Here is a 15,466-nt window from a genome sequence, read left to right on the forward strand (position 1 = left end):
GCCATTGCACGTTCATCTATTGAAGCTTGAGTATAGATCCATGAAACATGGCACAAGTGAGATTCTCTGGCTACGTTCGTTTCTCCATGATCTGGGAATTACCATTTCAAATCTTGTCCCTTTATCCTGAGACAATGAAGTGGCTATCCATATTGCCTCTAATCCAGTGTTTCATGAACGCACCAAACACATTGAAGTTGACTGCCATTTCATACATGAAAAGTTATCCACTGGTGTGATTTGCACTCATTATTTATCATCGACGGAACAACTTGCCGACATTTTTACCAAAGGAGTTGCTAGGCCTCGTCTATTTGAAATTGTGTCCAAGCTAGGCATGTTTGATATTCAAAGGAGTTAGTAGGCCTCATCTATTTGAAATTGGGTCCAAGCTAGGGCATGTTTGATATGCATGCTCTAGCTTGTGGGGGAGTATTCATATATATTAGTGGTCCTGCAGACCACCATAAGGTTTTTACCTTCTTTGCCATTTTACCATGCTTATAATTTCCTTTTTTGTCTGTATTTTTCTCCTATAAATTAATACAAAAAGGGAGAAGGAAATCATCCCCATTATTCCATGAATTTACACTTCTCAATTTGTCACAAGGAACGTAACTGCAATCTGAGGGTCACATCCCGATCATGAATATGCTAAGAACCGCCACCCTCTATCATTTCCTCTTAATTAAACCGAACGATAGTGATTCAATTCGCTCATGGATCCAAACAGAACCAATTTAGTAACGATGAGCAGAGCCTAATTATGTTAAATGCCTAATTATGAATATAGTCAGTAGAACTCGCATAAGCGCTCCATTCCCATTTAGATTGAGTAATATTGCCGTTGGATTCGATTGGTGATCCAAACGCAGAGTTTAGAGGGAAATTGAGATAGGGAACTTACGACGTGGAGGGGGAGAGATTGGAGTATGGAGGATGATGAAGAGGTGGAGGGCTGCTGGTTGAAGTAGTCTCGACCTCCTTCTTGGAAGACGCGCTGCAGGACGTCGTCGTCCATGGCTTCAGAGACAATAGGAGGACCTCGAAGAAGCTGTTTTTCCTGCTTTTGCAGACGACAAAAGCGAGCGGGGGAATGTGAGAAAGAGAGGGAGAGCGGATGTGCCGGGGACTTGGAGAGTAAACTCTGTGAGCCCACTGTGATGTATGTGTCTTATCCACGCCGTCCAACCGTTTCAGCATCTTATTGCAGGGCGTGAGGCCAAATTCCAAGCATATCCAAAGATCTGGTGGAGTGAGAATCGAACGCCTACTGATCTTTGGTGGAGTGAGAATCGAACGCCTACTGTTGAAAACTTCCTTAGGGCCACGAAAGTTTTAGATTAAGGGCGCGTTTGGTAAACTGAATAAAAAAAACGTTTGAAATTAATTAAAGTACTCTATCTTCGTACTGAATTTTATGTAAAGACAACTGATGGAACACGTGTTCGGTAGAATCCAAAATCTCCGGTTGGATAAAAATGTCTGAATTTAATAATTTTACCGAATTGCAGGTGTTCTAACGTCATCCGAAAAAATGAATTGATGGGGTGTATTTTTCACAAACATCACAGTGGCGCTACTTCCCATTAGTAACAGGGCTGTCAATGGCCGGTCCAGGGGTTGGTTTGGCCCAGATTTTGAAATGTTTCATGCCAGGCCATCAGACTGGGCCTATTCAGGCACGAAAAAACTTTTTGTGAGCTGCAAAAGGTTTAGATCAAGCTGATATTATTTTTTACCTTCGTCCTGTTCTTCGTGACCTTATAAACAATTTACATGGCAAATAAACACCATCATGTGCCTTAGGATGTTTTTAATGGAGGGCGTTCAATGACTATTATTTTCCGTGGTGTGGCTCACTTGAGATTTGTATCCGTTTTATTCGTAGGCCCATGCTCTAAAATGGGCTGGAAATACTTACGAGCAGTGTGGATATAAAATATATTGATCAATGTCAGCCTAGGGCCTGTTTGGGTGGGATGGGATTCATTAAATGGATGGGATTCATCTGGTCCTGTGCCAATTCCACCGCACGTTTGGGTAGAATGGAAAAGCTTGGAATTTCATTAGTTCCCGTGCCGATTCACTCAATGTTAGCAAGTTGTGTAGGTCCCACCATGATGTGTGGGCTATATCCACACCGTCCACCCATTTATCGAGATTATTTTAGAGCATGGGCCAAAAAATCAGGTAAATCTAAAGCTCAAGTGGACCCCACCATAGAAAGCAATGGGGATTGAATACTTATCGTTGAAAACTTCTTTGGGGCCACATAAGTTTTGGATCTACCTCATTTTTAGGCCCATGCCATAAAATGAGGTTACAAAACAAATGAACGGTTCATTTATAATATATGTGTATTATTCTTAGTAATTTCAAATGATGGTGGGTATATTCATTCAATGTACCAGCATATTATCAACAAAGCACGGCATTAATCTTACCACGTGGCAACAGGGGACAATCCCTGCCAAGGGTAATAGTTATGCTTTTTGAATCTCATCCCACCTAATCCCTTCTAATCCCACCGTCCAAACAGGCCCATGGAGTCGTGGCAACACCCATTAATGTATAACCAAGGTAACATCTAATCAACAAGTTGATGGCACGACCTTGGAAGCTTTTAATGGTGGGCGCTCAATCACCAGTTGGATGGCAAGACGTAGGAAGCTTTTAATGTTTTTATGTGGTGACGTGCACCTGAGACTTGGATGTGCTTCATTTTCTAGGACCATACATTAAGAATAAACCGAAAAAATTGATGGAAGGCTTAGATGTAGAGCACATGTATCACGTGTCACCCGTTCCCAACGTATTCCGCTCCCTGTCATGGGACATGAATCGTCTGGACTTCCTGCGTTGAGAAGCGAGGTGAGGCCTCCGCCATGTTCCCGATAAATCCACTCGGTACATCTGTTCTTTTATATCGTTTTAAGACATGAGAGTTGAGACACATGAGAAAACAGTGGGACTTAAATGAACGAGATTAAAATGGAAATCATTAATCATCATAAGCTAGTCATTTCTTTATGAGTCAGATGAAAGATAATTCCAAGATTAATGTGCACATAAGCTTTCCCCCAACAGTTTTTATCTTTACTTTTATTCCACTTTCAAGAGCTTTGCTTTAGTGAATTTAATGAGCAGGCATTTTTATACAAAGCTTGGGAGTGTACTTGGAGTAAGGAGTGCAAATGCCTCGATCAATAACATATGACAGGGTGTCTTGAGTATGTTGAGCCATCATTGGAAGACGAAGACAACTGAATACTCCAAAACTTACAGTGTCAAGGCTTGAAGACGTAGGTAAATTGAGGTGTCTTGGTAATCTTAACCTTAAACCACTTTAGTTCCAAAACAACCAATCTCTAAATGATTCTTCCCTTAATAAGAAAATACTTATTTTGATCATCTAAGCCTTACAAATTAATTTGAACAAGTTCAGCTAAGCTAACAATTAGTTTCAGCAACACATTCATATGGCCGATCATTTTATGAAGGTTAAAAACCATCTCTTCTTTTCCAACAATCCTTTATGAATGCTTCTCCATTGGCTCCATTTGCTAGATGTTCAGAAAACCTTAACAGTCCAAATTTTGATCACATCGGGTGGACCACACACATATATCATCATCATCATCAAAAGAAAAGGAGAGAGAGAGAGCGGTGAGATGGAGGGACCCCGCCACTATGGGCCCCTTGTTATTTACAACACATATTAAAATGGGTCCCATCACAAGTGGGCCCTCAAATGAAAATCAACAGCGGATATCTTAAAATCACCCACCAATTGCCTTCTTCTTTAGCTCCTTGGACTCCTTAGCTCCTAGGCTTTCCCTTTAATGGTGGATGATGAAGATTGAAGGGTGGATATGGGAGTTTTGGGGTAGGAAGTGGGCCACACACTAGGCTCTCTTTGGGAAGCTTGGACGTCCACTCTCTCTTGGTTGTTTCGAAAATGGTAGAGAGAAATGAGAGAGAGGAGATGGTGTTGTAAGAGACAGGTGGAGTGATGGGTGATGAGTGTAAAGAAGGGATGGATGGAGAGAGAGAGAGAGAGAGAGAGAGAGAGAGAGAGAGAGTTGACTTTGGATGAGAGAGGTATGCGTTGTCATGCCTTGTTGGTGAGAGACGGATGAGCTAGGTATGGGTTGTACTTTGATTAATTGATGTGATGTTTGGGTAGAGATTCTCTCAGAATTTACAACGTGTGGCATTTTTCTCGAAATAAATGCAGACCCACAACTCTTAGCCTGGGTATCACATTAGCGCACGAGATGCGGCATTGGAACTATGGCGACAGTGCGGTCGTTAGGGTACAAGTCTCGGGTCGAGTCGACTCAGATATACGGTATGTGACTTAGGGTCACGGGCAAACGCCGATTACAGGTCACGGGATGCCGAAATTCGACAGGGAGGATTGCAGAAGTCTAAGGAACGGTACGGACTAGGATACGGGCCTTACAGGAGAGACTCTCGATCTACTAACTAAAGTAAACGAGCCCTTTTGGATTGCTGGAGGGGTAGAGGTTGTAGTAAATGTATTCCTATTAAGTTCAAATCCTCTATTATCCCCATAAGGCATACCCATAAAAAGATTTACCAATTTATTCATTTTCTTCGGTAACCTTAGTTTTCCCCTCATAGGTAAACATAATTCAAAAAGCTCATATACAGATTTTACTCTAGACCATTAAGTCCTTGAAGAGCAACCCTCTCTGACATCAATTGAAATTGTATGGAATAATTTATCATAATACGTGGGAAAGCTTGATGGAGCTATAAAATTATGACCAAGTCCTAGAGTGGGGGGAAGGGGGGATTAGGACCAAATTTAAACTTCTATAATTAAAGTCTAATTGCCTACTAAAAAAATTTACACTTCAAACAATTAAGGCAAAGTGGGTCCAATCACATAGACTACAAGAGATGTGCTAATTAAGTATCTAGTCCATAAGAGATAGTGAACTTGTGTGTGCTTACAAGTTAAGTGTCTAGCATACAATTCAATTCAAGCATTCATATAATGTAACTAATCAAACATATAATCACGAATAGAATTGTACTCAAATGCCACTAAAGAACATAAGCACGTATAATGGTCCAGTTTCCTTACTCCACTCTGATCGAACCCAAGGGTTGACAACCTCAAGTACAGGGTTACGATGTAGTAATAACTCGGTAAGACCAAGGTCGAATCCAAGGTCATGTGCAAGATCTTAGACCGCATAGGTAAATCAATATAAGATCTTTATACAAGTAATTGCCAATATGATTGTTGATGACCAACCACATGACAAAATAGTCTTTTCACTAATATAGATGATAATGTGAATCATGCATTATAGGTAAACCTGATAACTATTCCATTCCTCCATTTGAGTCTCAAATGTTGGGTATTATACCAGTTTTTAGGATCGTCACCTCAATCAAATCATCATAGATCCTATAGCCGGTGTGGAGACTCAACAATGTCTTGAGATCAACAACTAGTCATTACTGCTTCATCTCAAAAATTGAACCACAAAACGTTGTTCTAAGTACTAAACAAGTTGAGAAAATGAGATAAGGCAGCTAGTTCCTAGGTTACTAACAGGAAATAAAATTTTGAGCTATGATTTCTATTTGACACATCTACTATCAATGTCAGGTATTTTAACGCCAATTGGACACGAAACATAGATGATCACAAATCAACTAGTGGTGGTTGTTTTATATTAGCAACTACCTTGTATCTTGGCATAGTAAAAGACAAAACTCCATCTCTTTATCTACTGTCGAGGCCGAATACATTGCAGCCAGTAGTTGTTGCGCACAACTTCTTTGGATAAAGCAAATGTTACTAGATTATGGCATTGATTGATATGTAATGATACTATTTTGCAATAACACTAGTGCCATGAATATCTTTAAAAAAAAACTAGTACAACATTCTAGAACAAAGCATATTGATATCTTACACCATTTTATACGTGAACTTGTGGAGGAAAATGTAATTGTGTTGGATTACGTGTCTACTGAGCGGCAACTTTGCTGACATGCAACGACCCTAAATTTTTAGCATGAATTTCAACTTGAAATAGGAATAAACCACCCCACTTAAAACTAACAATCCAACTAAAAGCAACTATCTGACTTTAAACAACCCCATGATACTAACTAATACAACTAAATGAGAACTAACCGTCTAACTGAGATAATCAACACTAAATCTCCTAGTGCAAGCCTTTACAAGAGTGGAAGCGGACTGATCTTCGGTCCAAGATGATTTATAAGCCCCGTAAGAGAATCACACAACTTAGATCTCCTCCACAAAATATATATATATATATATATATTGAGGCTTACCAAAACAGCAACCATGGATGGGTAATGACTTTCCAAGGCTAATGGTCGATGCTGATCACCCTAGATCAAGTCGTGAAGCCCACTTTTGATAGGTGTGTGTACATAGATAGTGTACTCATGCCGTGCACAACACCTAAATACCCGGTTAAGGTATCATTGATGTGATAAAACTCATAAAGCAACGACATTCAAAAAAAGACTCTCCCGTCCGTCGCTAGCTCAAAATTGACCATCTATTTGATAGTACAAACGACCACCATCCAAATACAAAGGTGAGATCCAGACCGTTCATCTGATAGATAGGGTCCCACTGACCCTGACCCTAGTTTTACCTGGGATTGAAAGTTCCCTACGCTAGCTCAGTCAGCGTCCGATCTTGTATTGTAAAGGAAAGGCCCTGCCGAAGGAGATAGAGCCACGTACACCACCCCTCTGGCAAATCCAACCGTTGGAAATAGTCGGACAAAATCCACGCACACAACTAGAGCCCCGTCAGCCCTACAGTTTCCAAAAACATGCCCCTACCCGACAGATTGCAGAAAAAATCTTTCCTTATTGAGGAAAGACATATCTCGTCCGTTCGTTGGCACCTAAAAGCTTCCCTCCAGCTAATCCAAAGCGTTGAGATTAGGGTTCTATGAAAATATCCTAGCAAATGAGATATATATGAGAAATTGGAGCGGCGATGGGTTTTTCCATCTATTGAGTGGTTGTCTTAATCAACAGCCCTCCTTACACCATGAGATGGACCCCACATTACTTTTAGGCCATATCAGGACCGTCCAAATGACCTTGATCTATAGATAAACCACCCAGATGAAAAACATCATTATCATCCTTCATCTTCCTTAAACCGATTGTGAAACCCACGTTCTGCATAGGTGAACCTTTCACTCATCCAAGCCGTCCATCGGATGGCCCACCCTACCTATAGTCCATCAGGGACGAACGTTCAAGCCCATGCATACTATCAGACGTGTGGGAGAAACCTGATGGAGTTCTCTCAAACGTCATTGCACTAAGAAGGCGTTAATCCTTGCGATTAGCAAAAGATGATTCCAGAAGCGGAAAGGCTATAAAGAGCTGTGTGTTAGGGCAAATCCCAAGAAAGAAAGAGGAAAGAAATAGTAAAGAAGAGATAGAGAGAATGAGAGAGCGCAGCTGAGCGAGTTGCATGCCTTTGTAGCAAGTCGACTCAGTCGCCTCAGTGAGCGAGTTTGAGTCGGATTTCGACTCACTCTGCCCTTAGAAAACGGAGTCGTAGGAGAAGGTCTGTCGCAAAATGCTGCCAGTGCACACCCATCTCTCCTACACTAGCTGAGTCATCTCTGGGCTAAATCGGTGCTCCAGACGCACCCGTCCTCACTAATAGGTAAAATCGCCATTTCCATACTCCCAGTTCAATAGAGTTTCTAATGACAATCACTAATCGGGTCACTAAATCACAGACTCGGTCTGAAAATCAAACCCGAACTCGATTCAGACCATCAGTCTCCTGCGTCAACAGCAACAACAGTGGGTCGTGTTCATATCAGCCCGACGCAACTGCTCTACACCTTCACGCCGATCAGCTCCAACCGCATCTATCAGTGGCAAATAGAGAAGATCCAACCAATACATAGAACCTCCTCAACCAGCTCACATTACAGGTCTTTGATCACTATTTCAATCAAACATCAAGCCTAAGTTGTCGGCGAGTCGTTGTCCTATTGACTTGACCAGTCCCTGTTTTGCAGAGGATGGTGTCTTGATGTAGTGAAACCTGCCTGGATCCGCTTCACTCTACCGATTATAGTAGACGCTACTCAGGTATGAGACTAAACCCGACTGCCTACACTAGAATCTGCCTAAACTCAATAGTGAGTTAACTCACCTAGTTCCCTAGTTGGGTTGGGATCTAAGCTAACCTCGACTGAGTATTTAAGGCCATTACTAGAACTCTAAAATGCCACTACAGATCTTGGAAACCAATAACTGAATGCCGCAACTGGCAGTTTCCCAAAAAAATCCCAATATCAACTAGTTTCTTGCTTAGGAGTTCCAACTGAGTTAACTCAGTAACGCCTTACTGAAACCCTGGAATGACTCATCTAGTACCACTTGCAGCATCCCTCCTTGAGGAATAACTGTTCCTTCAACTGGTTTGAAACAAGCAAACTACCTAAGGCCATACCCAACTAGTTGAGAGTTGAGAAGTCCAGCCGAGTCAACTCAGGCGTACCCGCTAGAGTCTTGTAGCATCTTATTGGGGGCTGTTTGCAAATGAAATCCTGGAAGGATAATTACCTTCTATCAGTTTCAAATCAATTAAGTGAAGCATATTTCAAATCACCCATAGTCCATGCATGAACTAGAATAGTACTTGATTTTCATTGCTTCGATTTAAGAAATTATAAACTCACCTTATAAGGAGGATCAAATCAAGGGGAACTTTCATTCAAGGTGAGGGATATCTCACATGGCTTCCTTATTTCATTAAATTCTAAAATAGCCTAAGCTTAAAGGTATGAAGACTGTATAAATGAGTAAATGTTAATGTTGCTTCCTTAAATCTTGAATTGATATTGATAATCATGTAAGATTGTCTTAAATTTTGTTACTTCAATCCATCTTATAAGAATTGTATTATGCTCATTATGCCCACTTGAAATTGCTTATGTATATGTGTACTTATATTAGTTGCACTAAGAGGTTAGAGATATTGTTTCTATTCTAATGGGAAGATATTCCATTAACTCCTTATATATGCTAGATAATTATAAATTGAACCTAATGAAATCTTAGAATATTACAAATAAGAACATAGTCCCCTAAGTTCCTATTTGGATGTAATGAACATGAGTTGTGTCGTTAACTTGCTCAAGTCCTATGATTAATAACTATGTAACTAGGACTTGGAATTGCATTCTTTAGGTTATCTTAGTACTTGCTCAATTTATAAATAAATAGGTCACGATGCATACAACCATTCTATCTCATAAGGTGTACAATGATTACTAGGAGCATCTCTCCTCTTAAGATATGTAGTAAACTTGTTACTATTTTAGTATACTTGAAATGACATATTTGAGCCCTCATATGGACCTTGAGAAAGTAAATGGATTTCCATTGAGTTCATGTTTAGATGCTCGTTATTCTATTAAAAGACCGCAAGCCTTGACTATGTTTATGAGAGCGATCTTGTTAATCTTATGAAATATACATGAGTATCATGGTGCATGACATCCACACATGACATATGAGCTTTTCCGAGTGCTCAATGTAAGCCACACTCTGTTCGGTTTACTGAGAGTCCTATCACTCCAATTTAACTTATAGAACAAATGCATTTGAGTCACTTTGGGCGCTTTTCCTTTACATAAGGCTTTTCTCGGATTAGACACTCCTCAGGCTTACCCCGTGTATTTTTTCAGGAGATATCCTTGGGCGCACTCACCCGCATGGTCTTTTCCGGATGACTAGTTCTCCTTGGGTGTATCTTTGTGTATTTTTCTAGGTGTTTAGTTCTCCTTGGGCGACCCTTTATTTTGAAAGCTGGATGTGCATCCCCAGATCTGTGACTTGAACATACATTCATACATCCATACATTTAATTGCAGGTCCATCTTAATTCTATCATGATTGTATATGTTAGTTTAAACTATTTTAAAATGTTTGACATGTATGAATCCTTACGAGAAATTCTCACTGAGTTTTCACTCACCTAATTGTATGGTTGCACCAAATAGACACAGGTATGATGGTGGACGACACCTATAATGGGGCTCTAGGTGTTGCTGAGGAGGAGTACGTTGAGGAGGACCCTTATTGTCACGCCCTAACTTGGAAAACGGGCTCATAAAATTTTCGATCGCCGAATCCGGCGCCGACAACCCCTGTAGTGCCCCATTCTCAGGTCTCGGCATTCATATGCCAGATTCCAATCCTGGGATACTACAAGGAGGATTTTCAGTATAGTTTTTTTTATAATGGAGCATAACCATAAGAAAACCAAGTCACAAAACAACATCACCACATATCCACCATATCAAAAACTTTAAGTACAATGCGGAAAGGGAAATACAAGGTGATCAAAAAGCTCCAAAATAATCCGATACGCACTCCTGCCTCAGCGCTGCTGCAATCCAATGACACCTGCACGCAACGGTTGTGCATAAGCTTACAAAAGCTTAGAAGGTGGTGTGTGTGCGCAAGGCAAGTGACAAGTATACAGTATCAGAGTAATGCGGAAAGATGCTGGTAAGTCCATAAATACTATCAGCTATTCCAAGGCTATGCGATGCAAGGCATGAATGCTATTGGCCATACCAAGGACATGCGATGTGAGGCTTACGTAGCCAAATGTCATATGCGAGATGCAATACAAGCATACCAGTCCTCATCAAGTACATATATCAGTACAGTTCCTCTCTAGGATATCACCGGGATCTAATACACTTCACACTGACTGTCGCCTCCCTAGCCATACAGCCCAGTAAATGGAATAAACTACACTATCCACATAACTAGTAGTTTACCAATACTTACCCGACTCGTCGATAGCAGACTCATTTGCGAGCTGGTCAAACTCAGCCTAGCTTACAATCTCCTCACTTAGGCGGATAAGGCCACACCCCCTTCCAACCGACCACGACACAGTGAGAGATGCGACCTACTGGTATTTGGCACTCCTGCGCTCGTGTTTCCACTCTGTTTAGACATTGGAGCATCTGTTGGTACCAAAAAGGTTCTGGAACTTTTACCCAAGGACATCCTAAGTGCCCACAGTGCTAGAACCAAGTATTTTTGGTATTCGATACGGCCATCCATGATGTGCCTGTGGAGGCCACGGCCCTGATGTCACTAGGGCGTACAATGGTCATGTCACACATATGCGAGACACATGAGTCATACTATCCAGTCATGCAGCAATCCTGCGCATACCATGCGTTCATGTGGGTAACTCCTATCAATGAGTCCTATAAATACACTCTTCATATCAAGCATACATATGATGCAAATGGGTATGAATCATGGAATTATACTAAGCATGTTATATGGTGATGAACTATCCTCACAACGAAGATGGGCCTAAACGGTCTACACACAATAAGTAGGGGCCTATCAATGGGCCCTAAGGAGAGTTACAATAAGGACATTTAACCAACATTGTACTTACAATGTGGGCGTCAAACCATCATTGCTTCCAAGGCATAGCCCGCCATAAACATCACTACATAAACCATGGTAGAATCACACATTGCAATAAACTTGTGTACATCACATTGGGCCTCAACCCATGCGCCTTAGATACATCAAATGGGCCGCATCATATGAGCCTCAGATATGTCAAGGTGGGCCTCAACGGACGGGCCATAAATACATCAAGATAGGCCTAATCATATGGGCTTCATATATATACCAAGGTGGGCCTCAATGGACGGACCACAAATACATTAAGATGGGCCTCATACATACTCAAAAAGAGTCAGATTGAAGGATCATTTAGACCATACCCTAAGTAATAGTGGAGATAATAATTTTCACTGTTTAAACAATTCACAAGGGCCCACCATAAGGTTATTTTGCACCCAATCTAATCATAAGGTCTTAAAGACCTGAATTAAGAGGTAAAACACATATCATACTGGTCCAAACCCTGTAGTCTAAGGGTTTTAATGGTGGACGTTCAAACCCACTATTTCTACAGTGTGGTCCACGTGATCCTAGGCTGAACGCATCACGGCATGGCCTGCCGTGATGTATTTGAGATCCAACCATTTCATAAGTTAACATAGTGATAGATGAAGTGAAAACAAATATCAGCTTTATTGAAAACTAATGTGGCCCTTAGAAGTTTGAACGGTGGATGTCACTGTCCACTATTTCAACGGTGGGGTCCACTTGAACTTAAGATTTGACTCATTCTTTTCTCATGCCATAAAATGACCTCTCAAAATGGTTGGAAGGTATGGATACAACACATGCATCATGGTAAGGTCCACACACGTGGAGTACAATATATACATCGATGGGTCCCATGGGCGGCCCACCATAACATTTATCTACTATCCAATTTGTTAATAAGGTCACAGGGACCTGAATAAAGAGGAAAAATAAATTTCATAATGATCCAAAACTTCTGCAACAACAAAAGGGTTTCAATGGCAGACGCTCAATCCTCACTGTTCCCTGTCGTGTGGACCACCTGAGCTCGTATACGGCTGATTTTTAGGGGGGGCCCACGTTAAAAAGGGCCCCATCAGATGCACAGTGTTGATGTTCTCATACATCACGGTGGGGCCTACGGTTGGGACCCACGTCCCTACCCATTCACGTCACAGCGCAGCAGGACACTGTTGCGCACACGTCAGCAGTAGCAGCGCCTGCTGCTTGTTTCATATATATATATATATATATATATATATATATATGAAAATGAGTTTTTTTAAAGTTTTCCTAGGTGGGGTCTGCATCAGGTGAATCCATTCCACCCATTGGATCCCATGGCTCAAGATAGTCTAAATGAGCCCAATATTCGATGTGTTTTGCTGTATAGGAACATCAGAGTGGGCCCTAATGGATTGTAACGGTAAAAATCATTGTTTTCTATGCTATGGCCCGCCAGAAAATCGGATTAACTTCATTTTTCGGCTCAATGCCTAAAATGAGCAAGGGAATGGGATGAACGGCGTGGATTAGTTTCATACATCAAGGTGGGGCCTGCATGAGCAGTCCACCCAAGTTTTTTTTTAAATCAAACTGATATTTTTTTCTGTTTTGACCATCAGAACACCCCACTGTCCATGGACACTTCACTGTGAAGCCATGTCCAGCGTCCCTGGACGCTGGACGGTTTGCATATAACATATATCTAAGGTGGGCCCCACCTACAAGCGTGCTGCCTAGGTGGGTCACCAAATGGTTGGATCGTGTGGATAAGACATACATCAAGGTGGGGTCCATCTGGGTAGGCCACACAACTACATCATCACACAAAAAGAAAAAAGAGGGAGAGAGAGAGAGAGAGTAAGATCGAGTGATGGAGGGACCCCGGCACTATGGGCCCTCCCTTTCATGATTTACAACATACATCATGTGGGTCCCATTACATATGGGCCCACCGTCAAAATCAACAGTGGAAATCCTTTCTCTACCAAAATGCAAGGTCTAGATGACCCTATTCATGCAAGGAAAATAAACATCATGATGGGGTCCATGGAAAATGGCCCCATCATGGAATGATCATGAGAATCAAGGTGGGCTATCGGCCACACTTAGGGTCCAAAGTGAGATCTATACCATCAATCGGTAGGCCTCACCTGGTCCATCATCAAAAAAATGAAATCTAAGCCTATAGAAACACCCATCGTTCGATCTTCTTGGTCCGATGGAACGTCTAACTCCTTGTTTCTCACTTTGATGGAGGGTGATGAGAAATGAAAGGCTAGGATGATGGATCTTGAGGTAGGAAGTGGGCCATACACAACACACTTTTTCTCTTGAAATTGCTTGGACGTCCACTCTTTTTTTGTTGCTTGGAATTTGTGAAGAGAAAGAGAGAAAGGGAGAGTGGTTGTAAGAGAGAGATGATGGTTGTGAGTGATGGATTGATGGGGAGTGAGTGATAGGTGTTGGGCATATACTTGACATGTATGGGTGTGTAAGAGAAAGAGTTAACTTTGGGGTTGCTCTTGTACTTGACATGAGGTGATTGATGTGTACTTGATTGATGGGACATGTTGTAGAGATTCTCTTAGGTTTAGCAACGCGCGGTGTTTTTCTTGAACTGAACGCGGGCCCACATCTCCTGACTTGGGTATCGGATTGGTGTGCAAGATGCGGCGTTAGAATCGCGTTGACGGTGCGGTCTCAATGGTACAAGTCTCGAATTAAGTCGACTCAAATCTACGGGATCCGACTTAGGGTCGCTCGCAAACGTCGATTATAGATCGCGGGTTGTTGGAATTCGTCGGGATGGATCGCGGGAGTCGACGGAACAGTACGGACTAGGATATGGGCCTTACAGTTCTCCTCACCTAATAAAAATTTTATCCTCAAAATTTATACTACCATCGCAACTAAGCATAACCCATAAGGGAAAGAGAACATAACATCATATATGATCAAAAAACAATGCAACATACAATCAAACATCGAAAAGATGGGGATAGCGCTCTCGAATCTCAGCCTTGCGCTCCCAAGACACCTTATCCACACTATGATGGCCCCACTGCACCTTCACCAAGGGAATGACCTTAGTCCGGAGGACCTACTACTTTCGATCGAGGATACGAACTGGCTGCTTAATGTAAGAAGCGTCCTCACGAACCTTCAACAACTGTCAATCAACAGGAACGATGTCTGACTCACACTTCCTTAACATAGAGACGTGAAAAATATTGTGGACGCCAAACAACTAAGATGGCAACGTAAGCCGATAGGCCACGGCGCCAACGCGCGCGGTAATCTCGAAAGGTCCTATGAATCTCGGGGTAAGCTTGCCCATCACTCCAAAACGAACCACACCCTTCATGGGTGAGACCTTAAGATACACATGATCCCCAATAGAAAACTCCAACGGACGACGCCAACGATCAGTAAAATTCTTCCGCCGTCTCTGAGCTGTGCGCATCTTCTGCCTGATGATGTCGATAACCTTTGATGTCTACTGCACAAGCTCGAGACCTAGGAGACGCCACTCTCCACCTCGGTCCAATAACTCAGAAATCTACACGGTCTGCTGTATAATGCCTCAAAAAGAGTTATGCCAATGGTCGCCTGATAGTTATTGTTGTACGCAAACTCAACCAATCGCAGGTGCTCGTCCTAACTACCCGAGAAATCAATCACGCAAGCCCGAAGCATATCTTTAAGGATCTGGTTGACCTTCTTAGTATGCTCATCGGTTTGCTGATGGTACGCGGTGCTGAGCTGTAAATCAGTCCTCATCGCTCTCTGAAAACTTCCCCAAAACTAAGACGTGAACCTCGGGTCTCGGTCTGAAACAATCAAAACTGGGACGCCGTGTAGTCTCACAATCTCCTCGATGAATAACCTCGTAAGCCGGTCCATCGACCAAATCTCACACATTGCAAGAAAATGCACCGACTTCGTTAGACGATCGACGACAACC

The 15,466-nt window shown here is 42.0% G+C and overlaps 1 protein-coding gene across 9 annotated transcripts in view; it reads right to left on the minus strand.

Moving 5' to 3' along the window:
• Positions 1-1,153, minus strand: part of LOC131226647 (uncharacterized) — a 127,879-nt gene extending 126,726 nt beyond the window's left edge. For 3 of the 9 annotated variants that reach the window (XM_058222248.1, XM_058222246.1, XM_058222247.1), the window contains exon 1: positions 908-1,153. In XM_058222248.1, the coding sequence (XP_058078231.1) occupies positions 908-1,021 (114 nt within the window). In that variant the 5' untranslated portion in view covers positions 1,022-1,153. The remainder of the gene's footprint in view (positions 1-907) is intronic. The other 6 variants (XM_058222245.1, XM_058222242.1, XM_058222244.1 and 3 more) reach the window with 4 other exon arrangements.
• Between the last annotated feature and the right edge of the window lie 14,313 nt (positions 1,154-15,466).

This window comes from Magnolia sinica, chromosome 15 (genome assembly GCF_029962835.1).
Source record: "Magnolia sinica isolate HGM2019 chromosome 15, MsV1, whole genome shotgun sequence".
Taxonomy (NCBI): Eukaryota; Viridiplantae; Streptophyta; class Magnoliopsida; order Magnoliales; family Magnoliaceae; genus Magnolia; species Magnolia sinica.